The 27,891-nt window shown below is 54.5% G+C and overlaps 1 protein-coding gene across 3 annotated transcripts in view; it reads right to left on the minus strand.

Annotated features, from left to right (window-relative positions):
• Nucleotides 1–449: 449 nt before the first annotated feature.
• The window catches only part of LOC102454223 (adhesion G protein-coupled receptor E3-like), a 46,663-nt gene continuing 19,221 nt past the window's right edge, over nt 450–27,891 (minus strand). Inside the window, exons 4-18 of one of the 3 annotated variants that reach the window (XM_089774654.1) lie at nt 25,128–25,283; nt 22,775–22,930; nt 20,333–20,400; nt 18,778–18,882; nt 17,136–17,313; nt 16,482–16,601; nt 12,076–12,278; nt 11,283–11,453; nt 10,938–11,117; nt 10,059–10,333; nt 9,328–9,394; nt 8,471–8,562; nt 8,042–8,210; nt 7,819–7,926; nt 450–6,040 (exon numbers count right to left, since the gene is read on the minus strand). In XM_089774654.1, coding sequence (XP_089630780.1) covers nt 6,035–6,040; nt 7,819–7,926; nt 8,042–8,210; nt 8,471–8,562; nt 9,328–9,394; nt 10,059–10,333; nt 10,938–11,117; nt 11,283–11,453; nt 12,076–12,278; nt 16,482–16,601; nt 17,136–17,313; nt 18,778–18,882; nt 20,333–20,400; nt 22,775–22,930; nt 25,128–25,283 — 2,054 coding nt within the window. In that variant the 3' untranslated portion in view covers nt 450–6,034. The remainder of the gene's footprint in view (nt 6,041–7,818; nt 7,927–8,041; nt 8,211–8,470; nt 8,563–9,327; nt 9,395–10,058; nt 10,334–10,937; nt 11,118–11,282; nt 11,454–12,075; nt 12,279–16,481; nt 16,602–17,135; nt 17,314–18,777; nt 18,883–20,332; nt 20,401–22,774; nt 22,931–25,127; nt 25,284–27,891) is intronic. The other 2 variants (XM_089774655.1, XM_089774656.1) reach the window with 2 other exon arrangements.

Consider the following 27,891-nt stretch of genomic DNA (forward strand, 5'->3'; position numbering starts at 1 on the left):
GGCCTGGGTTTATGGCCCACGGTGGGGCGTTTGGGCCCCCGGGGGGGCCCGCTAGCGGGGAGCCTTCCTCCTCTGGAATAATGTCCGAGGCCCTTCATTGAGGAGTGCATAGAGTAGGTTGTTCCCGAGGGACGGGGAGGCGTGCGGCGGGGGGGTTTGGAGCGTGGCTAGTTGTGAGCCCGTAGCGAATAAAAGGGGGGGTGTGGGGCCCCGGATGTAGTCGGCCAGTGGGGTGGTTATCTGGTTAGCGGATGGGGGGTTTGGTGGGGACGCTCACTCTGTAGTTGGACCGGTGGTTTAGGTGGGCTGAGTGTTAGATTTGGCGAGGTGAGCGTCGCACCATTAATCAGGTTGTGGGGACGTTGCGGGGGCAGTATGCAGGGGAGTGAATGTGGGGACCCTTGGTCGGGGAAAGATTCGGGGTCTTTGGGGACTATCTCAGGGTGGGGATTTTCTGAGGGAGGGGGGCCAAGGGTTGAGCAGGGCTGGCTAGTATAACGGTGTCATTCCAGGGGGCTCCTCTGCAGGCCCGACGGGTGCTGCTAGGGGAAACATTTCTGACAACACGTGCACACTGCACGCACACACCTACATGGAATGGGCGTGAGCAATCGCTCAAAGGAGAATGGGACACTTAGCACAGGGGAACAAATGTATCGAAACACATAGGCCAGTTCGGGCCAGGCAGCTGCTAGAAGTGAGCACACAACACGGTGTTATAGGCATTCAGTGCATACGAGCAATATTAACGTATCTAATGTGAATCATACCCATTGAGCATGCAATATGTGACCTTAGCCCAGCATACGGCAGTGACCACGTCAGAAATAGATTTAACCCCCCGCAAACATTCAGCTGTTTCTAGTGACCCAGATCCAAGGACCCCAGCTCCACTATAGAGCCAAGACCCCATCGAGAGCTGTCCCCCCTCTCTCCTGTATCAGCTTTAACAGCAGAGACACATTCTGCGTGGGGCTTCTGTGATGGGAACAAACGCGTCCCCTGCGGATTTGCATTCTGTTCCCCCAGCCTGGGAACTTACCCAATGAGCCTTGAGTGCTCCCTGGAGGCAGAGGGGGGACAAGGACCACGATGAGAAACACTTGAGAGAGAGAAAAATAAATGTGTTTGTAAATGTTATCCAAACAGAAACGAGCAACACAGAGACAGAGACAGAGACAGAGACAGAGACAGAGACAGAGACAGAGACAGAGACAGAGACATCTCTTGGCCCTTGTACAGGGACCAAATTTTGCTGCATGACTCCATTGTGATTCTAGTGTAAATTCAATGAAGTCCGTTCTTCCATTAATAACTGTTTATACCATAGTAGATGCAGGAACCCCGGCTTTGTGCTACTCCCGCAAGCTGGCTTACTCCGCTATCTCGAAATTCCCCTTGTGCACTGGCTCCATGTTATGCCCCCACCCCCAAACCCTGGGCACAGCAGCTGCCCAAAGATGAGTCGTAGGGCCAAGATACTTCTATGCTCTGGCTATTGCCAGCTGCTGAATGGTCCCTTGGACCAGGGATGCTTCAGGAGGAATTGGGGAAGGATTTAGGCTGCTTGCAGGCACCAGACTGATCTGAAGTTATCCCCGGGATTCAGTGGTTGTGAACGCGGCTGGAAGCATCTTCGACCCATCCAGGCTCTGGTCTCACGGTGAGTCCCTCTGAGCCAGCCCCAGGAATCTGACGGTTAAATCTAAGGGTGTTTCAGCAAGCCTGGATGAAGTCTCCATTGATGCAACTTGAGCAGAGGAGGGAGCAGAGGAGATTGTCTGTCACATCAATGTAGGTGTAAATTCGAGCTCTAGGAGACTGGGCTTGCTCTGACCAGCTGGCGTGTGAGGAAGAGAAGTGTGGCCATGTTTGGGCAAGTAACTGGAGAGGCTCCCTGCCCCGACCACATCCCTGTCCAAGGCCACAGGTAGGCACTCAGGGCAGCTAGCCCCTTCCCCCGCTGTGGGGACACTTCTCTGTGTAGCACGCAGCTAGACGAGAGCTAACCCAGCTGTGTCTTCCCCCACTGGAGCACACACCTTCCAGCTCTCGTGCAGATGGACACATGGACCCCTCTGGGCTCTCCGGGCCCCACCCTTGAGTCCAGCCCATGGACTTTGTTCCACTCACCCAATGGACGCACGTCCCCGCGGGGTCCCATGGTGGCTCCGACACTCTCAGGAGCGGTTGAGCTCTGAGGGCTCTGAGCTTTGCAGCTTCCTTATTTTGGAGAAATTAGGCAGGAAGCCAAAGTGACTCAAGCCCTTGTTTCAGATCATATCAACCTAGAGTATGGACACAGCAAAACACTGTCCAGCCTGCCCTGCCCTCCCTCCTGCTGCCTCCCTCATCTGCCAGCCCCATACTCCGTTACTTTGCAGTGAGACCCAATGGGGAAAACCGAGCACAGTGCAGATGGCCCAGCCTCATTTCACTGAATCAGAAATGGAGAGTTGCGAGGGACCTAAGGAGCTCGAACGATCCACCTCCAGGTGCTGAGGCAGGACCAAGCGGACCTAGAACATCCCTGGCAGGTGTGTGCCCAACCTGTTCTTAAAGCCTGCACTGACAGGGACTCCACACCCCCAAAAGAAACCTTTTCTGCAGTTCTGCTACTGAGCCAGTGAGTCTCCATACCTCCCCGACCAGCCTTGCAACCTCCATGTGGACAAGAGGAAACTAGCAGGTTTCCTTAGTTAGAATCAGAAAATACTTTTGAAATTGTACTACTTTTGGGCCCCACCCACGAGGCTGGGTGCCTATGAAGGAAATTGCCTCGCTTTGGTATGATTTGCTCTCAAAAAATCCATGTTGGCTGTTGCTTATCACCTTATCATCCTCAAAGGTTTAATAAATTGGTTGCTTCATCATTCCCCCGTTTTGCTCTTTTTTGAAGACAGGACCATGTCTGGCCTTGTTAGGAAACTCTCTCTTTCTCCATGAGAGCTGGAAGATTGTCACCAATGGTTCAGAGGTTGCTTTGCCTAGTTTCTTAAGTACTTTAGTGTGAACTTTGTCTGGCACCGCCAAAATGCACAAATTTACCTCAGCTCAGTAATTTTTGGTAACACGGCTATTGTTTCCCTATCCTGGCCACTGATCCTTCCGTCTTGCTAATATTAACAAGGGTTATGGCTCTGGTCACAATTAACCCTCTTAATCCTTTTTTCAGGAAAACTTAAGATGAGCCCACACCGAGTGGCTGGTTGCTGACATACTGGTCAGAGATTTCAATGGGCTGGGGTTCTTAATGGGCATCTAACGTGGGGAAGCTCTAATGCCACCTCATTTTCTGAGAAGCGGCTTTTCTGAACAAGAAACAAACAGGAAAGCAGATCTTTCTCCAGATCACAACGAGGCTACTGATCTGGGAGATGGTGCTGTCCACGTGTCAGCCATCCCCGTCAGAGACCTCTATCATATCCCCCTGTTACCCAGGTGACAAAGGTAACTAGGAAAAACAGGAAGCTAGAAGGTGACCCCAGTATCAGGGTAGCCCCAGGTTCAGAGGATGCAAGCCCCCTTTCCCTGTCTCTCTCACCGGGAGGGAATAATTACTCTGGGCACCCTCCCAGTGTGATGAAGGACACTGCAGGTAAGTTTCACAACTGTATTAAGGGATTAAATTACAATAATTGGGAAAATGGGAGAATTCAAATGATAATCGAACAACAATAGTGCACATCCCTAACTCAACCGGGAGCCGTACAAGAGAGCAGGGAGTCTAGCAGGGAGGCATGTCGCCTGGGCCCAAACCCCTCTTTGGCCAGTAAAGAGGGAAGTAAAGACCCCAAAAGCGATAAACCCCTTTGACAATTTAGAGGCGCTGATGGGTGCTGTGTGCAGGCCAGGGCTCTAGGGATGTGCCGCCCCAAGCAAAAAAAATTTTTGGCCGCCCTCCCCTGCACCACTCTCAGGGTATGTCTACACTAGAGCTAATGTAGGCATTCAAAGTTGCAAATGAAGCCTGGGATTTAAATATCCTGTGCTTTATTTGCATCTTCCTGTCCAGGCGCCATTTTTAAATCCCCCTAGTCTAAACTAACTGCCCGCGGCTACACGCAGCAGTCAAACGTTAACTCGAACTAAGTCCTTAGTACAAGGCTCCAGGGCTGGGAGGGAGGATGAGCAGCCAGTGGGGTGGGAGCCGGGGGAGAGACCCAGCTCCAAAAATTGGTGGAGCAGGGTCCCCGGCTCTGAATATTCCTGGAGCATGGGCACCACGAGCCCATATAGCTCGCCGCCTATGCCTGGTAGCGCTTCTGTGGCGCGAAACCTCTGAGGTGATGGAATGTTCAGGGGCCGTTCCAGCGGGAAAAACCGGTTCCAGCCGGTAAGAACCAGCTCAGCTCAGCTCGGCCTTCTCTAGCTGCTGACAGGCCCTCTGCTCAAAATGGCGTTCACTGACTCCATCTTCAATGGCTTTCACAAACAATCATGAGAATCATGCTTAACTAAACCCTTAAATACAAACCCTGCTGCTTTTCCCTGGTCATATGTTAAACAGTCCCACTATTCACACCTCTCATTTCAGAAAACTGACCATTAATTCTTACCCTTGGTTTCCTATCTTTTAACTTGTTCTGGATCCATGAGAGGATCTTCTCTGTCGCCCCAAGACAACTTACTTTGCTTACAAGACTTTAGTGAAGGACCTTGCCAAAGGTTTTCAGAAAATCTAAGCATGTTAGATCCACTTGAACACCCTTGTCCACATGCTTGTTGGGCCTCTCAAAGAATTCTGCTGGATTGGTGAGGCCTGTTTTCCATTTACAGAAACTAGGTTGACGATTCCCCCCAACAAATCATTTTCCCAGGTGTCTCTGACAATTCTGTTTTTAGTGTCATTTCAACCAGTGTGCTTGGTACTGAAATCAGGTTTACTGGCCTGTAATTGTCTTAGATATCCCGAGAGAGCCACGACCTTTGCACCCAGCAGGCAAGATACCATGTGGTACTTTTGGTCATCGCAAACCCAGGTGTCTGTTTCTAATGATCAATCCCCCCATTACTGACACCTGTCTCTGCCTAATAACTGGAGTTCCCCTCCCCAGAGAGGCATCCTCACCATGAGAGGATAACGCAGCCGCATCTGGAAGGAGGGTCCCAGCTATGGGCTTGTTTCCTGTTGTTCTAGCACAGACGCTGTCAGACCAGGGTGGGACCATTCCACTGTGTCCTTGGAACCTGCCAACTGTCCCCTGACATTTCTCATACCACAAACCAATGAGGGATTCAAAGGTGATTGTCGGCAGAGGGGAACTTAACCTGAGCCAAAGCAACAGTAAAGGCAGCAGCACTGCAAACACCAACGTTCAGCTTACCATGCAGGGAAAAACCGAAGGACTCTGGCTCCTGAGGGGTGTTTCCGGATCAGCTTGTAACTTTAAAATGGCCCAGTGTAATAAGTGCCTGAACACTGACACTTAGCTAGGAAACACAGAGGCGGCTGTCAACCAGCATCTCAAACCCCACAGGGCATATAAAAAGCAGACAGGATCTTTTCGGGGAAAAAGGCAATGCAATTTGTTTATTGAGAATATAACGTAAAAAGCAGCATTTGCACCCACACCCCGAACCCACCCCCTCACATCCCACTCCTGCCTGTAGCTTGGACCAATGTCATGGCCAGCAGGGAAGCAGGGTTCTGTCGCTCACGATCTGATGCTCAGAGGCTTTGCACGACAGAACCCAATGCAAGACAACCCATCTGTTATAGAATTCCTTCTCAGACACGCTTGCGAGTTTTGCTGCCTTGTGCTGGGATCAGTGACTTGGCAATAAAGGGTTATCTCCAGATTGCTTTCATTTATCACTGCACCAGCATCTTGGGGCTCTTTCTGTCACGTTCTGGTTTCGGTGGGATCTTCTGGGGTGCTTGCCTCAGCTTCAGGGTCACCAATCGGCCCTTCATTAGTCATCCAGTAAAACTGGCCCATATTTCTGAGTGAGCAGGTTCTGAATCAATGCTTCAAATGCAGCCAGTTGGAGGGGAAGGAAATCCTGGGTGTGGTCATGCTCACTCAGTGGTTTAGCCCTGTAAGGTATTCAAATGTTGTCATGTAAATACAATTCATGCTGGAATGGGAGAGAGATCCTGGGTGTGCTTGTGTAAATCCAGTTCAGTCAGTGCTACAGGCCTGATGGATGCTCAGTTGTTAGAACGGAATTTTGCCTGTTGTCACTAATTTGACTGTTGTGGGGTCACAAACCATGTTAACCCTAAATGGAGGATTTGTAAAATATGATGCCAGTGCTTACAGGAGAGACACTGTCATTGTACAGAATCTCGGATGAACAAGTCTTTCCCCTCCAGACTCAAGTGGATTGGATAGGGGTGGCAGGAGGGGGGGGGGAGAGCAGAGCTCTGAACCAGCAGGCTACATGCCCTCCAGGCATGATCTGTAAGACTGGTTCAGCCGGTTTCCCTTTCCCTCTCCCCAACCACTAGGCCTTGTAGTGTCCCAGGGAAGATCCCCTTGTGGGGATTCCTTCCCCTGAGATTCTACTCTGAAGATCCACTAACAAAATTATCCAAAGCACGGGACTTGGTGATGGAGGTCTCCCACTATCCAGACATCTGTTGGGAAAACACAGCACGGCACAAATTATCCAGCAAGTTCTTGGAATGTCCTGGAGACCTTTTTAAAAAAGTTTCAGAAGGTGGAGAAAGCAGGAGGCTGTTCACGAGATCTTGAATTATTTAAAAATCACAAAGGAATCCTTCCAAAAGAGGAAACTACGTCAAAGTACAAAGGATGGAGATAGGCCAATAGCACAAGAATATAGGGGTAAAGTTAGACAGGCCAAGGCACAAAATGAGCTCCAACTGGCTGGAGACATAAAGGGCGACAAAAAAAAAAAAAATTCTAGAAATACATTAGAAGTGAGAGGAAGCCCGAGGAAAGGGTCGGTCCGTTTTTCAGTGAAGAGGGAAACACGAAAACAGAAAATGTGGAAATGGCAGGGCCTGATGAAATGCATCCCAGAATGCTCAAGGAGCTGATTGAGGAGATAGCTAATGGGGGGAGCCGCTAGTGGGTGCTGGGCACTCAACAGGTTGTTCCCAGTGGGTGGACCAGCCCCCGATCACTCATGGAGTCCGTGTCTATTGCTGGATTTCCCAGATGAATGCTCGGTTCTTTCCCCCTTTCTATTAAAAGTTCCCTTTGTTACACACAGACTCAGGGCTTGCAGCGGGGGGAGCGTGTTGCCTCTTGGAGGCATCTGGGTTGGTGTTAAGTTTTACCACATTAGTGGCTGGGGGCTCCAGCCAGTTCTGGGCCGCACTGGAACCCCGAGGGATTGACCCTGAGCCTGGCTGCTGCCGATTCCACATGGCAGCAGGGTTCCACCTGGCCAGAAAAGCAGGGACAGGAAGAGAGATACCAAGGGCATGGAGCTCGTTCTGTGCAAACAGGCAGGTTTTCCCAGGGAGGCAACACACAAAGCCCTGGGAAATTCTCCATGGTGCTGACTGCTCGAGGGGATGGGTCGTCTGCACTCACAAGGCTTCTGTCCCAGGGGACGCTGGGAGATATTCAGATCATTACACTGCCAGAGCCAGCACCCGCCTGCCCCAAGCGAGTTACCCCTGGAACTCTCCAGAGAGCCCGGGGAAGGGGCCACGGGGGCATGGGAAAGGCCATTCTGTGCTGTGCCTAGGATGGAGGATGCCCCTGGAGAGAGACCAAGGACGTGCCCAGATGGCTAAGAACAAATCGCGGGTCTCTCGCAGGGCAAAGCACCTGTACAGCAAAGCTAGAGGGGACGGTGTCGCAGGCGGGTGTAGGAGCAAACCAGAGGATCTCTTACCGCCTTGGTGCCGGTGGTGGGGACAGTCGACAAGGAGAGATCGTCTGTCTGAGATTTCCTGCTGGGTGGTCGGAATCCCCTGATCCATCTCCTGTACTCCTCTCTCACCTGGGAGTCAAGGACACGGTCACTGCACCGCGTAAGGAACTCTGACGAGATCAGACATGGCCGCCGTGGGGCCGGTGAAGGAGCTGGGTGGGCGCTGACGGGCCATGGGCCTTACCTGGCGATTGAGGAGACAGTGCACCAGGAAGATGAAGGCTCCCTGCAGGCTGTTGATGACGGTGAATAAATACGCCATGAGCGTGGCTGCTGGGCCGATTTGGAGAAGACCAAGGATCCATGTGCAGCCCAGAATGAAGAGCTGGGCGATGGCTTTAAAGGTCATTAGTCTGGAGAAAGGCAGAGAGAGCCGTTACAACAACCCTGTGGGGAGCATCGGGGTCAGCAGGGTCTGGCCAGAGTGGGGTGGAGCTACCGGCCCTGCTTTCCTGTGTGGGACGGGGTTACTGTCAATGCGAACACAATGGGACTCGTTCCCATGGCTCCCAGATACGCTGCCCCCTTCTGCAGTCCCTCACTCCCTCTCCATGCCCAGGAACATCCAAACCAAGACACCTGACCCTCCCCGACTGCTCCGATGCCTTCTCACCTGTGGCCTCTGAGGGTGGACACATCCGCATTGAGGGAGGACAGACTGCTTCTCAGGATCCACAGGGTCAGGGCAAAGAACGTCACATTTATCTGTGGGCAGCGGGAAATGTTTCCTGTGAAATGTCCCGTCCGGGGCCGGTCAGTCCAGCTCAGTCAGAGAACGATCCCAGGGGACCGAGCCGAATGCTGCAGAACTGGGATGGGACATGGCCTGGGGGAATCATCCCCCTCCTGTAAGGTCCCCGGCAGCGCTCGGTCTCTGCCTACACACGGAGCGGATGGCACAGCCAAGGCTGAGAAGGATCAATGGGATCACAGAGGCCAGATTCTGCTCAGTGTTCAATATGGAGCCACTCCAGTGGAGTAAATAGTGTTCTCGCTGGTGTAACTGAGCAGGATTTGGCTCAGAGCGTCCAGATCTTGCCTCTAGAATATTTCCTGAACTTTCTGGCTGTAAGAAATTCCTGTTCCCTCGACCCATCCTACTTCCCCACGGGCTAGGGAAGAATATTTAGGGACATCTGTTCCGCCCCCCCCCCCCCGCTCACACATAATCACGGTATGGTGTAGCCCTCTCCCTTCCCCATTCCTTGGGCCATTAGCTAGACTGGACCAGACTTTCTGTCTCTTGGCCAAGCTCCTGCTGACGTTCGTGGCAGCTGTGCCCGAGTAAAGGCTGTGGGCTGGGGACAGGGCACAGGGACGGATCCCATGACTGGCCAAAGCGGATGAGCCAGCTGAGTCCTAACTGGGTCTTTCTTGTGTTTTATTGAAACACCTTCTCCTCCCTGCTTCCTGAAATCAGTGGGGCTGCCGAGGTGGGAGAAGGGGGCTGGGGTTCTGTGAGGTACCCACCAGGATTATGGCACAGACTGGCCCCAGGAAACTCCAGCGAAAGCCTCTGTCCAGGCTGAGCCAGCAGCTACAGGCAGGGAGGAAGAAGCGCATTACGCCCGATGTGAGAGCGTAGGGGCAGGAATGTGATCACTGCCCTGCGAGCGACGGGTGTCACAGGGCATCTCCTCCCACCCACACGGTGGATCTCAGCCAGCCTGTTTCATTGGGACCCCCTTGCAGGCCAAGAGGTTCTGCCTCCCCCAACCCCATCAACCAGATCCTCCCCCACTGCCTGTCAACCCCACCTCTCCCACCTCTTCATGGGGAGCCAAGGGGGCAGCAGATGTAAATCGGCCTCTCTGCACTGGAGCAAGCAACGTGACACTGATTTACACCAGCAGGGGGTCTAGCCTGGGGTCCCTAGAACACGCCCCACCCTCCTTTAGTGGAGTTGCTTGCTTTAGAGGGGAGACCCTCAGGGATTTGCCCACGGTACAGAGGTGCGTTTCTCCCCAGCACCACAAACTCAGCCTGGACCTTCCAAAATTGTTCTGCAGCATCAGTGGGGCGAGGACTGGAGCTGCCTGGCACGTGGGCAACTTGGCTACTGTGCTGGGGGCGGCTTAGTGTTCCTGGGGTGGAGGGAGGGTTCCAGGGGGACAGCTCCCAGGCAGGGTGAGCAGGGCAATGCAGGCTACGGACACAGAGGCCACGTCCTAGCTCCCCTTCGCGGTGGGCGCTGCACTTACTGGTCGGAAGTTCCGTAGCCTTTAGGATTCACTGCGGCAGAAATAGCCATGATCAGGGCTGGGAATCCGTAGCCAAATGGGTACATGTGTCTCTTCTTGAACCGGCTGGCGCTGGTGTAATTCACCACCTTCAGGTTCCTGACCGTGAGGAAGAGGTGCAGCCCCTCCAGTAGCATCCAGGTGAAGCAGGCCAGGAGGAGGTAGTGTAGGAGGCCAGCAATTACTGCACAAGCCACAGAGACACTGTAACTGGAACGGCTGGACATGGGGGAGACCTGCATGGGGGACACACCAGCATTCTTGTTAACACAGCTCACCAGTTACAGCGCTGCAGAGCCGGCAGGTTCCTCAGTCTAGGGGAGGGCTGCACACTGCAGATGCAGGAAGGCAGCAGAGATTATTGGTTAGAGCAGCAGAGCAGGGCTCAGGGGAGCCAGGTTCTTTTCCTGACTCTGCCGCACATCCCTCATTTTTTGAGGAATGCAGGATCTGTTGAAAAAGGGTTTATTTTCGACAGATCCATGTCTAGACTGGTGCTTTTTGTTGACAAAGCTCCATGTCAAAAAAAAAAATCAGTGGCCATGTTTATGCTACCGAGGCGTGGAATATTTAAATCCCGGCTGCATTAGCAATTTCAATGTGCCTAATCTGCATCCCTCTGTCGACATAGCCTGGGATGGGACTGATCCAATTCCTGGGGACAGTGAGACTGAGGCTCCTGTGCCCAGTGTAAAGGAGCCTCACAGGTAGTGGGAACGTCCCCCCGGAATCCCGCCTGTGTCCTGCACACTCAGAACCCAGGGAGCCCCGGGGGTTCACAGCCGCACACCCCAGCCCTGCTGCGAGCGGAGGGGCCGATCGGGGGGAATGGGGCCGTACCCCCTGGCTGCTGAGGAAGAGCAGGTCAGCCAGGAAGAGGCAGAGGCAGAGCTGCAGGTGGAGGGTGGTGCTGACGTTCCAGAGGGAGCGGCACAGGAGGAAGGTGAGGATGGCGAGGAGGAGGCACAGCAGGGAGAAACTCAGGCCCACGTAGGTGAGGATGGTCAGTGGGCGACTCTCCTGTAACACAGCAAAGGAGAATCCCCATTAGCCAGCCCAGCCCTTGGGTCCCACTCAGCCTTTTCCCCACAAAGCCTCCGTCTCTCCCGGGGCAGCTTTGCCAAGCTCAGGCTGAGCGCGGAGCTCGGGGTCCAGCCCGGGGAGCCGAGTCTCAAGGGGAGATACCGTCACTGCGCTGGGAGCCATTAGGATGGCGAAGCTGGAGAGATGGTCGCAGCTGCAGGTCGTGTGGGTGCTGTTCACATGCAGGGTGGTGCAGCCGTCTGGAGACCAGCTCCCTTTGCCAGCCTCAAATTTCCAGTAGACGCAGAGAGCCACTTCCTGCTCCTTTCTGGGCTGGAAACACGACAGAACCCTCCTTACAGGAGCACAGACAGTCGTTTCTGTGATCATGTGTCTCATACCTGAGCCACCTTCAGCTCCACGGCTCTCCCCACACGGCCCCAAGCGCCCCCTGTGCCCCTTGCAGTGACCGGGGTGAGAGAACACGGCTCCTGCCACTCCCAGAGCACAGGCCCTGCTCCAGGAGCCAAAGGGAAATCCTTGCCAGCCGTGAGCTGTGGAAGGCGTGTGGCACAGGGCTGAGCAGCTCTGGCTGCACCCAGCAGAGGGCGGTGCGGCGCGCACATGGGCGCACTAACCACTTCGCTACCGTGCCGAAGAGTTTCACCCCACTGCCCTGAGCCCACTGGCTCTAGAAAGAGGCTTTATTCCGCCTCAGGGTGAGCCAAGCGGTGCGGTTCCCCCAGGGCACTTTGCACGGCCACCGTGCGACCCCTGGTATCTTCCTCCAGTCAAACAGCTCCAGCGCCTCAGGAATAAGGAGGCTTCAGTTTCTCCAGCCATTGGGAGGCAGAAAGGCAGCACCATCCCAATGCCCAGCAGGAGATGGAGCCTTCTCTATGCCCCTGTGGAGGCCCCGACATGGAGCAGAGCGAGGGGATTTCCCTCCACGCACCTGTTGATGGCGCAGGGTGAAGTTTGCAGGTCTGGAGAGGCAAATGGGTCCCCCGTCACCGACAGCTCCGCTCACCACCCTGGAGCCGAGGTGACTCTTCTCCAGCATCCCCCCAGCCCACAGACTGCCCGAGCTGGGAAGTCTCGCATTGATGGTGGAGTGCAGGGAGGAGTAGGCAATAAGAGCAGCAGCCCCCAAGCCTGCTGGGAGAGGAGACAATCTCATGCTGTGGGGATGACCCAGGCAGGTGCCCAGGGGTCACAGGGAGCCTGTAGCAGAGCTGGGAATGGAACCCAGGAGCCTTGGTCACAACTCGTTCAGTTTAGCCACTGGACCACGCTACCCCCTCCCTCACAGCCCCCAGGAATGCCCCGGGCTGGCAGTGTGTTGCTGCAGGAAGCCGAGATGAAGATGTGGTTTTTCTCAGCAGGACCCAGAGAGGGGCTGGCCAGAGACGAGTATCCCATGGGGCTGGAGGATTAGAAGTGCTGAAAATGGAGCTGAGGGTACCTGTTACCCCACCAACCCGCATTCCTATATGAGGGTCTAGCTAGGCTGGGGTCTAGCTAGGCTTCATACCAGAGACCCTCCCCTGAGCCATCTCCCCTCTGTGCCCCCCGCCCCTCTCTGCTTGGGCTCCACGTGGGACACCCAGGAACGCAGGCTTACTCCATGCCACTCTAGGTGAAAGTCAACGTCGACACAAATGGAGTAAAAATTGTAAATGAACCAAACTGTTCCTTAGAATTGTTATCGTTACTCATTCCATGCTCTAATAACAGGAATACAGCAGCAGGGATGTTTTACCAGGCACCTGACCAAGATAGGGACAAGTATCAGAGGGGCAGCCATGTTAGTCTGAATCTGCAAAAGCGACGAGGAGTCCTGTGGCACCTTATAGACTAACTGAAGTGTAGGAGCATAAGCTTTCGTGGGCAAAGACCCACTTCGTCAGATGCATCTGACGAAGTGGGTCTTTGCCCACGAAAGCTTATGCTCCTACACTTCAGTTAGTCTATAAGGCTGTGTCTACACTACATGCCTCTGTCGGCAGAGGCATGTAGATTAGGGTTGTAGGCAAAGGTAAATGAAGCCGCGATTTAAATGATCGCGGCTTCATTTACATTTACATGGCTGCCACGCTGAACTGACAAACAGCTGATCAGTTCAGCTCGCTGCTCGCTGTCGGTTCGCTGCTAGTCTGGACGTTCCCCCTGTCGACATCAAAGCCCTTTGTCGGCAGCCCCGTTATTCCTCGTGGAATGAGGTTTACCGGGGCTGCCGACAAAGGGCTTTGATGTCGACAGGGGGAACGTCCAGACTAGCAGCGAGCCGACAAACAGCTGATCAGCTGTTTGTCGGCTAAGCGCAGCAGCCATGTAAATGTAAATGAAGCCGCGATCATTTAAATCGCAGCTTCATTTACCTTTGCTGAATAAACAAATCTACATGCCTCTGCCTCAGTAATCACGGAGGATTTCAGTGACCCCATACTGACTGGGTAAATGTCACCTCAGGATGGGCTGCAGAGATAAAGTTTCTTGAGTCCTTAAATCAGGGCCACTCAACATGTGGCCCACAGCCCCTTTGTTTGCAGCACGCAGTGCGGTTTGGGTTTACGTGGGGCTCAACACGCGGCCCGCAGGTGGGAGCCAAAACAAAAAAGTAGCCAATAGAAAGGTCTTCTGTTGACGTGTGTTTTAGTAGTTACATTCCTGAGCTGCCGTTGCTCATTAAAAGTGCTGTCAGATGGGTGGAAACTGGGTAAATATTGCATTTTATTAATATCAGCAGAACTGACTGAAATGGGGCCAGGGTGTCACATCTTAATTTTTATATTCGTGCCCCTCTGTTTCAAATGAGCTATTCGCAAATGTTTGAATATTCCTTGCATGTATATGAAACCACACTTAAGTTTTGTCCCTCGGCATGTGCTGTGAGTATCACTGTGGCCCCTGGGGCTTCCAAAGCTGAGTAGCCCTGCCTTAAATGTCTGCTTCTTTTGACAGCTGTTCTGGAATCCACAAGGGGAGAGACAATTCCTGATTTAGTCCCAAGTGGCGCGCACGATCTGGTCCAAGAGGTGACTAGAGGTGGACCGCGTGGAAATAGTGACCACAGTGACAGAAGTAAGATAAGGTCATTGCAGAGATACTAAATGAATCCTTTGCATCACTCTTTATGGCTGAGGATGTGAGGGAGATTCCCAAACCTGAGCCATTCTTTGTAGGTGACAAATCTGACAAATAGTCCCAGATTGAGGTGTCATTAGAGGAGGTTTTGGAAGAAATTGATAAAGAGGAACAAACACTGAGACTATTTGGAATTCACCCAATTCTGAAAGAATTTAAATGTGAAATTACAGAACTGTTAATTGTGATTTGTAACCTGCCCTTTAAATCATCTTGGGCTCGTCTACATTGGCCCCTTTTCCGGAAGGGGCATGTTAATTTCAGAGGTCGTAATAGGGAAATCCGCGGGGGATTTAAATATCCCCCGCGGCATTTAAATAAAAATGTCCGCCGCTTTTTTCCGGCTTTTAGAAAAGCCGGAAAAGAGCGTCTACACTGGCCCCGATCCTCCGGAAAAAAAGCCCTTTTCCGGAGGATCTTATTCAAATCTTATTTAAATCCCCCGCGGATTTCCCTATTACGACCTCTGAAATTAACATGCCCCTTCCGGAAAAGGGGCCAATGTAGACGTAGCCCTTCTGTACTAAGTACAGGAAGATAGCTAATATTTAAAAAGGGCTCTAGAAGTGATCCTCACAATTACAGACCGGGAAGTCTAACGTCAGAAAAGGGGAAAGTAGTTGAAACTATAATAGAGAACAGAATTGTCACAGACATCGATGAACAGAATTTCCTGGGGAAAGACAAAATGATTTCTACTAATCTACCAGAGTTCTCTGAGGGGGTCAACAAGCATGTGGACCAAAGGATCCAATACCTATAGGCTACGTCTACACTGGCATGATTTTCCGGAAATGCTTTTAACAGAAAAGTTTTCCAAGTCTAGATTGGTAGGACGCTTTTCCAGAAAAGCACTTTTTCCAGAAAAGCATCCGCGGCCAATCTAGACCTGCTTTTCTGCAAAAAAGCCCCGATCGTCATTTTCGAGATCGGGGCTTTTTTTCGGAAAACACTACTGTGCTGTCTACACTGGAACAGTTTTCCGGAAAAAGACTTTTTCCCAAACGGGACCAGCATAGTTTTTCCGGAAAAGCACTGATGATTTTACATTAGATCGTCAGTGCTTTTCCGGAAATTCAAGCGGCTACTGTAGACAGCTGGCAAGTTTTCTGGAAAAGCGGCTGATTTTCCGGAATAACTTGCCAGTGTAGACACAGCCATATTGTACTTAGATTTCCAGAAAGCCTTTGACAGGGTCCTTCATCAAAGGCTCTTAAGTAAAGTAAGTTGTCACGGGATAAGGGGGAAGGTCTTCTCAGGAATTGATAACTGGTTCTAAGACAGGAAACAAAGAGTAGGAATAAATGGTTAGTTCTCAGAATAGAGAGAAGTAACTGGTGGTGTCCCACATGGCCCTGTACTGGGACCAGTCCTATTCAACATATTTGTAAATGATCTGGAGAAAGGGGTAAACAATGAGGTGACAAAATTTGCAGATAACGCTAAACTGCTCAAGAAAGTGAATTCCAAAGCAGACTGTGAAGAGCTTCAAATGGATCTCACACAAGTAGATGACTGGGAAAGAAAATGGCAAATGAATTTTAAAGTTTATAAATGCAAAATAATGCAGATCGGAAAACATAATCCCAACTATACGTACAAAATGATGGGGATTAAATTAATAATTGCAACTCAAGAATGCTGCCAAATGAAGAGAGATTGAAAAGACTGAGACTTTTCATCTTAAAAAAAAATGAAACAAAGGGGGATATGAGAGACGTCTATAAAACCATGACTGGGGTGGAGAAAGTGAATAAAGAAAAGTTATAAGAACTAGGGGTCACCAAATGAAATTAATTAGGTAGCAGGTTGAAAAGAAAAGAAAAGAAAAGAAAAGAAAAGAAAAGAAAAGAAAAGAAAAGAGGGTGTCCCTGGCCTCTGTTTGTCAGAGGTTGGGAACAGGTGACACAGGAGGGATCACTTGATGGTTCCCTGTTCTATTCATTCCCTCTGGGGCACCTGGCATTGGCCACTGTGCAGACAGGACCCCGGGCTGGATGGGCCTATGGTCTGACCCAGTCTGGCCGCTCTGCTGTTCTGTTTATGTTCTTATGCCCCACTGCCTGAGACGCAGAAGCCAGCAAGGAGCACTCCAGTGCCAGACACAGAGACCAATGCCTGGACTGGGGACCAATGAGGAGGGAGGGAGGAATGGGGGATTCTGGGTGTGCATTGGGCCGCAGTTTGAGCCCTCGGTGTCTCCATCCCTGGTACCTTGCGTGGCTGCGTGGGTGACCGTAGTGCAGTGCACTTCCATCGTCTCCCCGTCAGCGCTCAGCTGGAAGGCCTCACTGTGCTGGCTGCAGTTCCCTATGATCACCCGCGTCTCGATAGCTGGAAGAGACCAGGGTGGGGTGAATGACAGAGCCCCTCACAGTGAAACCCCTTCCCTGAGAATCCGTCTTTCCTGGGCCAGATCCACACACCCCCTACTCCACTAGGACCAGGGGGGTTCACAGCTCTTGCGTGCTTCGGGGAAGATTAGAGCCCTCCAAGTTCCATTGATCACCCCCCCATATCCCATTACCCTACTCTGCCTGCGTCTGCCTGGGGCTTCTTCCTCCCGAGCAGGGGGAGTTGTGGGTATGAGGGGAGGTGCCTGGCTCAGCATGGCAGCCCCTGGCGGTGGGATGCCAAGTGCTGCATAGATACCCTCCTCGGGCATTGCTCTTGCTCCCAGCTGCACAGGCGGGTCCGGGTTCTCTGCCCTAGCCAGGGGCCGTGCTGTCCTGTGTCTGTACTGAACACAGGCGCCCACCCACAAAGCTACATCGGCTCCTACCTTCCCGGGGATTTGGGATACTGGGTATATCCCCATAGCTCACAGCAGCCAGCAGGGGGCGCTGAGAGCCACACGTCCCCTCTCACCTATAGACTCTGTGCTCATGTTCTGTGTCGCCTGCCCGAGAGACTGGAGTGCAGCGGCCAGCACGACCCGTTCCACGCTCTGCAGCAGGACGGTCACTGCCGACGCCACCTCCCCCTCACCAATGCTGGACCCGAGGGAGGTGCGGTTCAGGAAGGAGTTGAAAGAGCGAGTCATTTCCTGGGGACAGGAAAGGAAAGGCCCTGGGAGTGAGGAGTGCGATGGTTCAGGTGCCACGTTCCGTGGGCTCCCAGGGGCATCGGATGTCACAGCCTGTCCCAGCTCAGGGGCTGCAGAGCTCTCAGAGGGGGAGCCCTTTACAAAGGGGCACCTGGAGGCTGATTTGGGGCCCCACTAGGGCCTGCAGCCAAATGGGACTAGAACCCTTGGTCATTCCTTCTTCAGCCCCGCTCCCCCACCCTCCATGCCCGGGCACAACATTGGCACAAGCCCCCTGCTGCCTGGGTCGTCCCTACGCTGCACCCTGCAGCTGCCCAGAAATTGACAGCAGAGTGAGAATAGGGCCCAGATCCTGGTGCCTGAAATCCCAGGCCACTGACTGATGGGCTGAAGGGGAATCCCCACTGTTGGTTAGCAGTATAGCACCTCTGATGCACAACAGCAGCACCGCACACTGGAAGGTTTATGTGGGTGGATAAACACAAATGTGAACTCACACCACAAAATAAGTAACACACAGTCACGTGACTAGAGCGTATGCACAGGCACAGGCCAGCGTGCACACAGCACAAAGCACACACATGCACACACACACCACTAGAGGGCACGCGTACCTGCATGCATAAGGACACACTGCACTAGAAGGCCTGTACATTAGGAACATCAACACGTAGTCGACTACACAATAAGGCTACATCTACATTGGCACCCCTTTCGGAAAAGGGATGCTAATGTAGCACTTTGGAATAGGGAAATCCGCAGGGGTGCCAATGTAGACACAGCCTAAATCTATAAGCACGGGTTTATCACTTAATCCTACTGACTACAGCCTCAGTCCGCCTCCCCCCTCCGCTGCTTCTGTATCAGGCAGTAGTGCAGCGGTTAGGGGGGAAGCTGGCACGAGAAGGGAGGCGGCTTTTAAACCGGCCCTCCATGTGTGCGGGCACCTGTGAAGCCGCGGTGGGGGCAGGAGGAAGCTGACACTTGGAAGCAGCAGGCTTTGAAGCTGGCTCCCTGCGAGAACCGGCTCCTGCAGAGTCACCTGGGCTCCGCTCCGCTGAATCTTATTCAGAGGCCGTGTGCGGGGGGGGGGGGGGGGGGGCAGGCACCCGCCGGCTCCCACCTGCCCCCTTGCCAAAATGTCAAGCGATGACACATTTACACAAATACCTGATAGTTAACGTTCCTAATGTATATGAGTGCACACACACACACACACACACACAAACACACAGACACCACTAGAGGGCATGAACACACACACACACACACACACACATACACACACCACTAGAGGGCACGTGCTCCCCCCAGCAGGAGAGGGCGCAGATCTATTCTGAAGAGTGTCTCAGTGTCTCCCTCACCCCCAGGAGTCTCCTAAACCAGCCCAGCACCACGCAGGGCTCCGGGGAGCACACAGGGGCACTAGCCGGCAGAGCGCAGCCAAGGGGCGGAGTCTCTCACCTCCAGGGATAATGTCACATTTCCCTCTCCACACTCAGTCTTCAAAATTCTTAAGGTCGAATTGAGGAAAGAGCAGAATCCGCTGCTGCTGCCACGCAGCTCTCCCTGCGGAGAGACCCAGGCAGAGGGTGAGTTCCGCGCTGGAGGGGACCCACACTGCGATTTGGCTCGTGCAGGGGCCTGAGTCTGTCACCCCAGTTGTGTGACTAAAGCTTTGCTCTCAGACTCACGTGCCATGGTGCTGTTCCCACAGCTTGAGGCTGATGCGGAGAAAGAGAAAGTTTCTGGGAGCAGCTGGGATACATCAGGGCTCAGCACTGCAGAAAGCAGCCAGAGACCGACACCCTGGCACCTGCCTTGTGCAGATGACGTAGTGCTCCCGGGGGAGAGGAAAGAGGAAGTGAATGAAGATTTAGAGACACATGGAGGTGAGTATGTGAGTGAAAGGGCATGAAAATCGGCAGACAAAATCACACGTACATGCTCTGCGGATTCCATGCTCTTCTGCAGGAAAACATCAGGACTGTACATTTGGGGCCTGTCACTAGCAAAGCTACAGATATTTTAGAAGGGGCTAGAGCAAGGGCTTATATTTGAAAACACTTTAAGGTGATAAGTAACAGCATGAATTTATCAAAAACAAGTTGTGTCAAGCCGACCTGATAGCTTTTGTCGATAGGATATAACAAGCCTTGTGGATGGGGGAAAGCAGTACACGCGGTGTATCTTGACTTTAGTAAGGCTTTTCGTATTGTCTCCTGGGACCTTCTCATAAACAAACTAATGAAATTAAACTTCGATGGAGCTACTAGAAGGTGGGTGCATAACTGGCTGGATAAGTGTTCCAGAGTGTAGCTATCAGGGGTCCAGAGCCAAGCTGGAAGGGCATATTGAGTTAGGTCGGTAGGGATCAGTTCTGGGACCAGTTCTGTTCAGTATCTTCATTTCTCTGGGAATTTCCATAGTGGTGGGCCAAAACACAGGGCAGAATCCCTGACAAATGGGTTCAAACGTACCCATTTGTCAGGAAGGGGTACTGTAGAAAGGGATCTAGGGTCATAGTGGACCACAAGCTAAATATGAGCTAGCAATGTAAGGCTGTGTCTAGACTACAGGCTTTTTTCGAAAAAAAAAAAAAAGTGGCCTTTTTTCAGAAAAACTTCCCCTGAGTCTAGACTGCTGCCGCCTTATTTCGAAGGTAAATAGAAAGAACGCAGCAGTTTTTTTGACCAGAGAAAACCTCGTTTTATGAGGAAGAACTCCTTTTTTCGAAAGTGCTCTTTAGAAAAAAGGCGCTGTGTAATGCAAACTGTGCTTGCAAAATGCAGACTGCCTGGGCGCTCTCTTTTGGAAAAGCAGAAGTACTGGTTGTAGTGTAGAAGCTCTTTTTCGAAAGAGGCTTGCAGTTTAGATGTAGCCTAAAGCTGAAATAATACCTAGTGTTGCCATGGTTGGGGGGACTGGACTACCAACAGCAAAGGTATTTCTCTGGGAATTTCCATAGCGGTGGGGCAAAACACAGAGCAGAATCCCCAACAAATGGGTTCAAACGTACCTGTGGAGAGCGACTCCTGCACGTCTCTGTTATTCCCTCGAACTTGGTGCTGCAGTTCATGCTGGGCACTTGGAGCAAGGGGGAGGGAGGAGCAGACGTTAGAACTTTCCCTTCACATTTTCATATCAACTTGCTCCTGCCTGGGGAGAAATCCCCGTCTGCTCCCAGTCAATAGTTTCACATGCAGCTGCTACAAACCTCCCTCCCTCCCTCCCTCCCCCTCTCACTCTGCCTCTCCCCTGCATTCACACTGACTTTGAGGTGTCCATGGGTGGGATGGGATGATGGGACTCCCTCTGATGGCAGGTGGCATTCTGCAGTCAAAGGCCGGATTCCCAGCAACACTGAGCCCCTGCGGGGCTGCTCTGGCAGTTTCACAGCCTCTGACAGCCCCCTTTCCAATCCTGTGCAGAGGCCCCCCAAGACAGCCTAGAACTAGTGTAAGGGCCTTGCCCCATAACTCATTGCACGGGGTGGATGGGGGCATGGCCACACCCCCTCTACGGTGGCTCGTCTCTGCTGCTGGAGTCCATGGGGGTGGATCAGGGGAGGGTGACCAAGTGTCTGGTTGGACGGGGCCGGTGAGTGGTCCTGGCACCGTCCTAAGACTATTGGACTCTGATACGAACACGCCAAACGTGGTTGCAACCACTGTTCTGTGTCTGCACTAAACCTTGTGCAATGGGGCCAAGTGAGGGGTCTGTGGAAAGCTCGTGAGTCGCTGGCTCTGTTCATACTGCTCCTGGGCAGGTACCATTTTTGTATGTGCGGTGAGAAGCTGTGTTTGCTTCTGTGGGATTATCAACAGGCCTCGCCCACCTGTAGCAGGGAGGAGGGCGGGGAGGGGTTGCCCTCACGTGACTAGCAGCACTTCTCTGACAATGCACCTTGAATGGGGCAGCCCACAGGTGAGGAACTTTGCTGTGACCCTGCAGATCAGCAGGTCAGCGACGGCTGCTACGGACTGAGTCCCTCACGGACAGGTGACCTGCTCATGTGACACATTCCAATTGGGGAGGTGCTTTCACACGTGGAGAACAATGGAATTCCCTCCACAGGGCAGGGTTTAAAAGGGCCCAAGAGATTCCTCCGTTTGTCTTCATTCAGCTCATCACTTTGCTATGAACTGGATCGATGACCGATCCCAAAGGCGTGTTCTGGATACTTATCAAACTGCAGATCAATCCACCTCTGATACCAGCCTGCGCCAGGAACGGTGCATTTCGGGGGGTGTAATTTGATTCCTTCAACAATAGTACTCTCAAGCTTTTCTCTCTCTGGGTATGTCTCCACTGACACCTTAGTTCGAACTAGGGTGGCTAATGTAGGCATTCGAACTTGCAAAATAAATAAATATCCCAGGCTTCATTTGCATTTTCCCTGGCGGGCGCCATTTTTAAACTACCTGCCCGCAGCTACACACGGCACGGATTAGGTAGTTCAAATTAAACTCCTAATTCGAACTAACGTTATTCCTCCTGCTGCCTCACCATGGGGGTCCTTCAGGCTTGAGCTGTAAGTTGCCCAGTCTCAAAGCAATTTTCCCTAATTGGACCCTGTCACTGGTGCCACCAGAGACCCGCGACCTCGCACGCCCTGTGCCTGGGCAGGGGCCAGCACGTCCAGCTCCTACGTGGGGTCACTGGGCCGGTCTCGCTGCCCTGACCCCATTGGCCGCTTCGCCAGTGGGCAAGAGCAGCCTGTGGAGCCTCCTAACACGCCTGCTGGTAACTACCAGGGTGCAGCGCGGGGCCAGGTTAGGCAGGGGCCTGGCTTAGCATCACTGCACATCCAGCAAGTAGCCCCTTGAGCTACGCCTGCCCCTGAACTCTGAGCCCAGCGCCTGTCCCAACCCTGAACCCCTAAACCCAGAGCCCCTCCCGCACCCCAAACTCCTCATCCCCCGCCCCTCCCCAGAGCCAGCATCTCCGTCCAGATCCCTCACCCCTCCCACATCCCAACCCCCCCGCTCCAACCTGCAGCCCCCTCCCGCATTGCAAATCCCTCGGCCTGGAGCCGCCTCCTGCACCTCAAACCGCCTAATCCCAGCCCCACCCCAGAGTCTGCAGGGCCAACCAGAGCCCTCGGCCCCTCCTCAATCCAAACTGGTGGCAGTGAGTATGGGGCGAAACGAGCCACCAAGGGAGGGAATGAAGTGAGAGGGGGATGGGGCCTTGGGTTGATGAAAGCTGGTGACTCTGATCAGGCCGTGGCTGGGGCATCTGGTGCTGCGCCTGCTCCCTGCTCCCCAGGCCCACGGGGGGCAGCGCACGCTGGGCTGTATCTGTGGTCCATACAGGCCCCGTCCCAGGCTCAGGGGGCACTAGCAGCAGGAGGCTGCGAGCTGGGACCAGTGAGGGTCCCTCCCCTCTCCTGGAGCCTCCCTGCAAACCCCGCGATTTATTCCCAGCAGGGTAGGGTGGGGGCTAGGGGAGAACTCACTCCGACAGCTGTTCTCACTGGCGTTCAGGAATCTGGCTTTCCCAGAGCTGGACTCGTAGCCATTGGCGCAGGTGCACCTGTAATTCCCAGGCAGGTTGTTGCACTTGGCGTTGGGTCCGCAGTTTATTAGATTGGGCCCCAGACACTCGTCGATATCTGCAACAGGAGGGATGCTCTGCTCAGCACTGGCAGGGAGACGTTCCCCGTTCGCCTCCCCCCCCCCCACACTGACCTGGCAGCAGGAGCCCCAGGACCCAGGTGACCGGTGCCCTGAGCATTCAGCACTCACAGGCCGGACTCATGACACTGAGCCCTGCTGGGCTGCTCTGGCAGCGTCTGGCCTATGACAGTGGTCTCTGGGCAGGAGCCCCTGCAGCCAGCCTGGAGCCAGTGTAAGGGCCCTGCCCCCTAGCCCATTGAATCTCAAACGGTGGGTCCCAACCCTCCGGGGGGTTGCAAACAACTTAAGATGGGGGTCGCGGTATCACAAAGATTGAGAAGCCCACCTGTAGTGGGGGGGAGGGGGAGAGAAGGACGGGGAGGGGGAGGGGCTGCCCTCCCGTGACTAGCAGCACTTCTCTGACAATGCACCTCGAGTGGGGCCAGCCCCCAGGTGAGGAACTTTGCTGTGACCCTGCAGACCAGCAGGTCAGCGACGGCTGCTACGGACTGAGTCCCGCACGGACAGGTGACCTGCTCACGTGACACACTCCGATTGGGGAGGTGATTTCACACGGGGGGAACAATGGAATTCCCTCCACAGGGCAGGGGTGTAAAAGGGCCCCAGAGATTCCTCCATTTGTCTTCATCCAGCTCATCACTTCTGAAGCATCTTTTCTATGAACTGGACTCAGGAAGACCGATGACCGATCCCGAGGGCGTGATCCGGATACTTATCAAACATCTGATCGATGCACCTCTGCTACCAGCCTGCGCCAGGAGCGGTGCGTTTGGGGGGTGTAATTTGATTCTTTCTACAATATTCCTCGCAAGCTTTTCTCTCTGTTTCTCTCTTTCCTGGGTATGAATTACCCTGGGAACGTGGCTGGCCCTCTGGGATCAGAAGAACCCGTTCAGATTGGTTCATACCCTCCCATCGGTGTAAGGAGGGTGCTGGTTGTGGCCCAGAGGTGCTGGGGTGTCTAAAGGGATTAGCTGGGTGACTCCTTGCTGGACAATGTGGCAAACAGCAGGGCCCTTTGTGACGGGCTTGGTGCCTCAGCATGGGGGACCGTCAGGCTTGAGCTGTAAGTTGCCCAGTCTCAAAGCAATTTGCCCTAATTGGACCCTGTCACTGGTGCCACCAGAGACCAGCGACCTCGCACGCCCTGTGCCTGGGCAGGGGCCAGCACGTCCAGCTCCTACGTGGGGTCTCGGGGCCGGTTTCGCTGCCCAGACCCCATTGGTCGCTTCGCCAGTGGGCAAGAGCAGCCTGTGGAGCCTCCTAACGCGCCTGCTGACAACTACCAGGGTGCAGCGCGGGGCCAGGTTAGGCAGGGGCCTGGCTTAGCCTCACTGCACATCCAGCAAGTAGCCCCTTGAGCTACGCCTGCCCCTGAACTCTGAGCCCAGCGCCTGTCCCAACCCTGAACCCCTAAACCCAGAGCCCCTCCCGCACCCCAAACTCCTCATCCCCTGCCCCTCCCCAGAGCCAGCATCTCCGTCCAGATCCCTCACCCCTCCCACATCCCAACCCCCCCGCTCCAACCTGCAGCCCCCTCCCGCATTGCAAATCCCTCGGCCTGGAGCCGCCTCCTGCACCTCAAACCGCCTAATCCCAGCCCCACCCCAGAGTCTGCAGGGCCAACCAGAGCCCTCGGCCCCTCCTGAATCCAAACTGGTGGCAGAGAGTATGGGGCGAAACGAGCCACCAAGGGAGGGAATGAAGTGAGAGGGGGATGGGGCCTTGGGTTGATGAAAGCTGGTGACTCTGATCAGGCCGTGGCTGGGGCATCTGGTGCTGCGCCTGCTCCCTGCTCCCCAGGCCCACAGGGGGCAGCGCACGCTGGGCTGTATCTGTGGTCCATACAGGCCCCGTCCCAGGCTCGGGGGGCACTAGCAGCAGGAGGCTGCGTCCTGGGACCAGTGAGGGTCCCTCCCCTCTCCTGGAGCCTCCCTGCAAACCCAGCGATTTGTTCTCAAACCAAAGACCGAGGGAGGAGAAATCCTGCCCCCCCCCCCCATGGTGAGGGGCGTATTTGTGGGGGAACAGCTTCTCACAAGCTCAGTGAGCGGATCTGGGACCTTTACAGCAGCTGGCAGCAGCCTCTGGTGCAGCACCAGGCCTGGGATGAGCAGAGAGGGTGGGCAGGGGGTCCCAGCAGGGCAGGGTGGGGGCCAGGGGAGAACTCACCCCGGCAGCTGTTCTCACTGGCGTTCGGGAATCTGGCTTTCCCAGAGCTGGACTCGTAGCCATCGGAGCAGCTGCAGTAGAAACTCCCAGGCACGTTGTTGCAGACAGCATCAGGTCCGCAGTTTACTGGATTGGGCCCCAGACACTCGTCGATATCTGCAACAGGAGGGATGCTCTGCTCAGCCCGGCAGGGAGACGTTCCCCGTTCGCCCCCCCCCCACTGACCTGGCAGCAGGAGCCCCAGGACCCAGGTGACCGGTGCCCTGAGCATTCAGCACTCACAGGCCGGACTCATGACACTGAGCCCTGCTGGGCCGCTCTGGCAGGGTCATGGCCTTGACAGCCCCTCCCCCACCCTGTGCTGTGCAGGGGCCTCCCCAGGCAGCCTGGAGCTAGTGTCAGGGCCCTGCCCCCTAACCCAGCGTAGCGGGTGGATTGGGCCTTGACCACACCCCCTGCACGGAGGAGCTTCCCTGCTCCCTGGACCAACGGGGTGGATACTTGAAAGCCAAGTATCCGGTTTTCAACCAGGCGCCCGGTCGAACAGGGACCCTGGTGGCTCCAGGCAGCGCTGCTGACGGGGCCGTTCAAAGTCCGGTCAGTGGGGCTGGGGGGCTCAGGCAGGCGAGTCCCCACCGGTCCTGGCACCGCCCTGTGACTATCGGATTCTGATACGAAGACGCCAAACAAGGTTGCAACCACTGTCCTGTGTCTGCACCAAACCCTGTGCAACTAGAGTTACCGCATGGTTTCAAAAAAAAAACCGGACACACTTGATCTCAGATGGCGGGTGGGGGACGGGGACCAGTCGGGAGGGGAGCAGGGCTGGCCGGGGAAGATATGCGGGGGGGAGAAATGGCCGGCGGGAAGCAGGGCTGGCCGGGAGGGGGTCGGAGGAAGCGGGACTGGCCAGGAGAGGGGATGAGGGGGAGAGAATTGGCCGGCGGGGAGCTGGGCTGGCCAGGAGGGGGTCGGAGGAAGCGGGACTGGCCAGGAGAGGGGATGAGGGGGAGAGAATTGGCCGGCGGGCAGCGGAGCTGGCTCGGGCGCGTGCAGATCCCGGGTGCTGCCCGTCCCGCACATGGTCCCAGCGGGCGCACTGGTGAGTCCAGCCCCGGGGATTCCATCCTGCCCCCTCCCTCCCCTTCTTGGCGGGCAGACATGCTCACGCAGTGTGACTCTCGCAGCGTGAGCGCGTACCAGCCGGGCAGGACGGAACTGCGTAGTGATACTCAGAATAATAAAACTCACTTAATTAGAAAATACCGGACTGAAAGCTCAAATTCCAGACTGTCTGGTTCAAAACCGGACACCTGGCAACCCTTGTGCAACGGGGCCAAGTGAGGGGTCTGTGGAAAGCTCGTGAGTCGCTGGCTTTGTTCATACTGCTCCTGGGCAGCTCGGAGGGCACGGACGGGTCTGGCCAGAGGGAGACCAGTGGGCTGCAGCGAGGGGACCTCAGTGACCTGCCCAGCTGGTACCAGCCAGGGGGGAACAAAGGGCTGAGGGGTGGAGAGGCCGAGAACAGAGGGTCCCAGGCAAAACAGTGTACAGGGGAGGGGCTGCTCTAGGGGGATATTGGAGGCTCAGCTGCAAGAAGGGGGCTTCTGAACCGGACACAACCCAGCTCCCAGCCCAGCAGGGGAGACTCAGACACGAGAGATCCTTCGCTGCATTCAAAGTTCAATAAACCCTCCTGTTTGGTGCTGGCTGAGTCGATCTGGACTGGAGAGCAGGGTCGCACTATTCTCTCTGGGAGGGGAGGCCCCAGGGGGACAGAGTGAGTGGACCTTCCTGAGGGCCCACAGCAGAGACAGGCCTGCTGAAGGCCCTGAAAGGCACCGTCCCAGAGGTAGAGGGATGGACCCCAGCAGAGAGTGGACTCCTCGAGAACGGGCTGTCGCACCATTGGGGGTTCTGCCCAGGGACCAACGGGCCAGGTGCGGGTGCGACCTGTGAGACAGTGACAAGCGGTAACCTCTTATGTGTCAGCCTCCACTTGGGGAGGTACTTTCACCTTCACACGGGGAGAACCACGGAATTCCCAACACATGGGCAAGGGTGTGAAAGGGCCCAGAGGTTCCTCTGTCTCTGTCCTCATTCCAGCTCCTCACTTCTGAAGCGTCTTTGCTGTGAACTGGACCCAAAGAGACTCCTAATGGAGCTTGTATTCCAGAGACTCATAAAACAGTCGATTAATCTCTCTCTGCTCCAAGCCTGCACCAAGACCTGGGTAATTGGTGGGTGCAATCTGATGGATTCTCTCTCTCCCATTTGGGGATTGGAGGATTCTGTTTTCAGAACGTCCCGTCTGCGTGAGGAGTGGCGCTGGCTGTGGCACAGGAGAACTGGTGCTTGTAGTTGCTCGTGTGACTCCCTGCTTGGCCAGCGTGGCACACAGGAGTGGCCCTTTGTCAGGCCTGGCCAAAGAGTTTGTGGGGCCCAAGGCAGGACGCTGTGTCGGGCTAGGCCACGTGGCTCCCAGTCAGGACAGAGAATGAGCGGCCAGGTGGGCGGGTCCAGGTGCTGGGCAGCGCGGGGTCCTGAATACGCGGGGCCCAAGTGTCACGTTGCTGAATTGGAGGGAAGCAGCCAAATCGCTGCTGCACCCCTACGTGGGGGTGTTGGCCCCAGAAATTGGTGTGGGGGGAGCCATGTGGGGTGTTGAATGGGAGATTATTGTTTGTTGATCTTATGTACGCTATTTATGTGAGTGTATAATGTCTATGTGTGTAGGTAGGAATCTGTAATCTGTGTGGAAGCT

This window comes from Pelodiscus sinensis, chromosome 31, assembly GCF_052426305.1.
Source record: "Pelodiscus sinensis isolate ZL-2025 chromosome 31, ASM5242630v1, whole genome shotgun sequence".
NCBI lineage: Eukaryota > Metazoa > Chordata > Testudines > Trionychidae > Pelodiscus > Pelodiscus sinensis.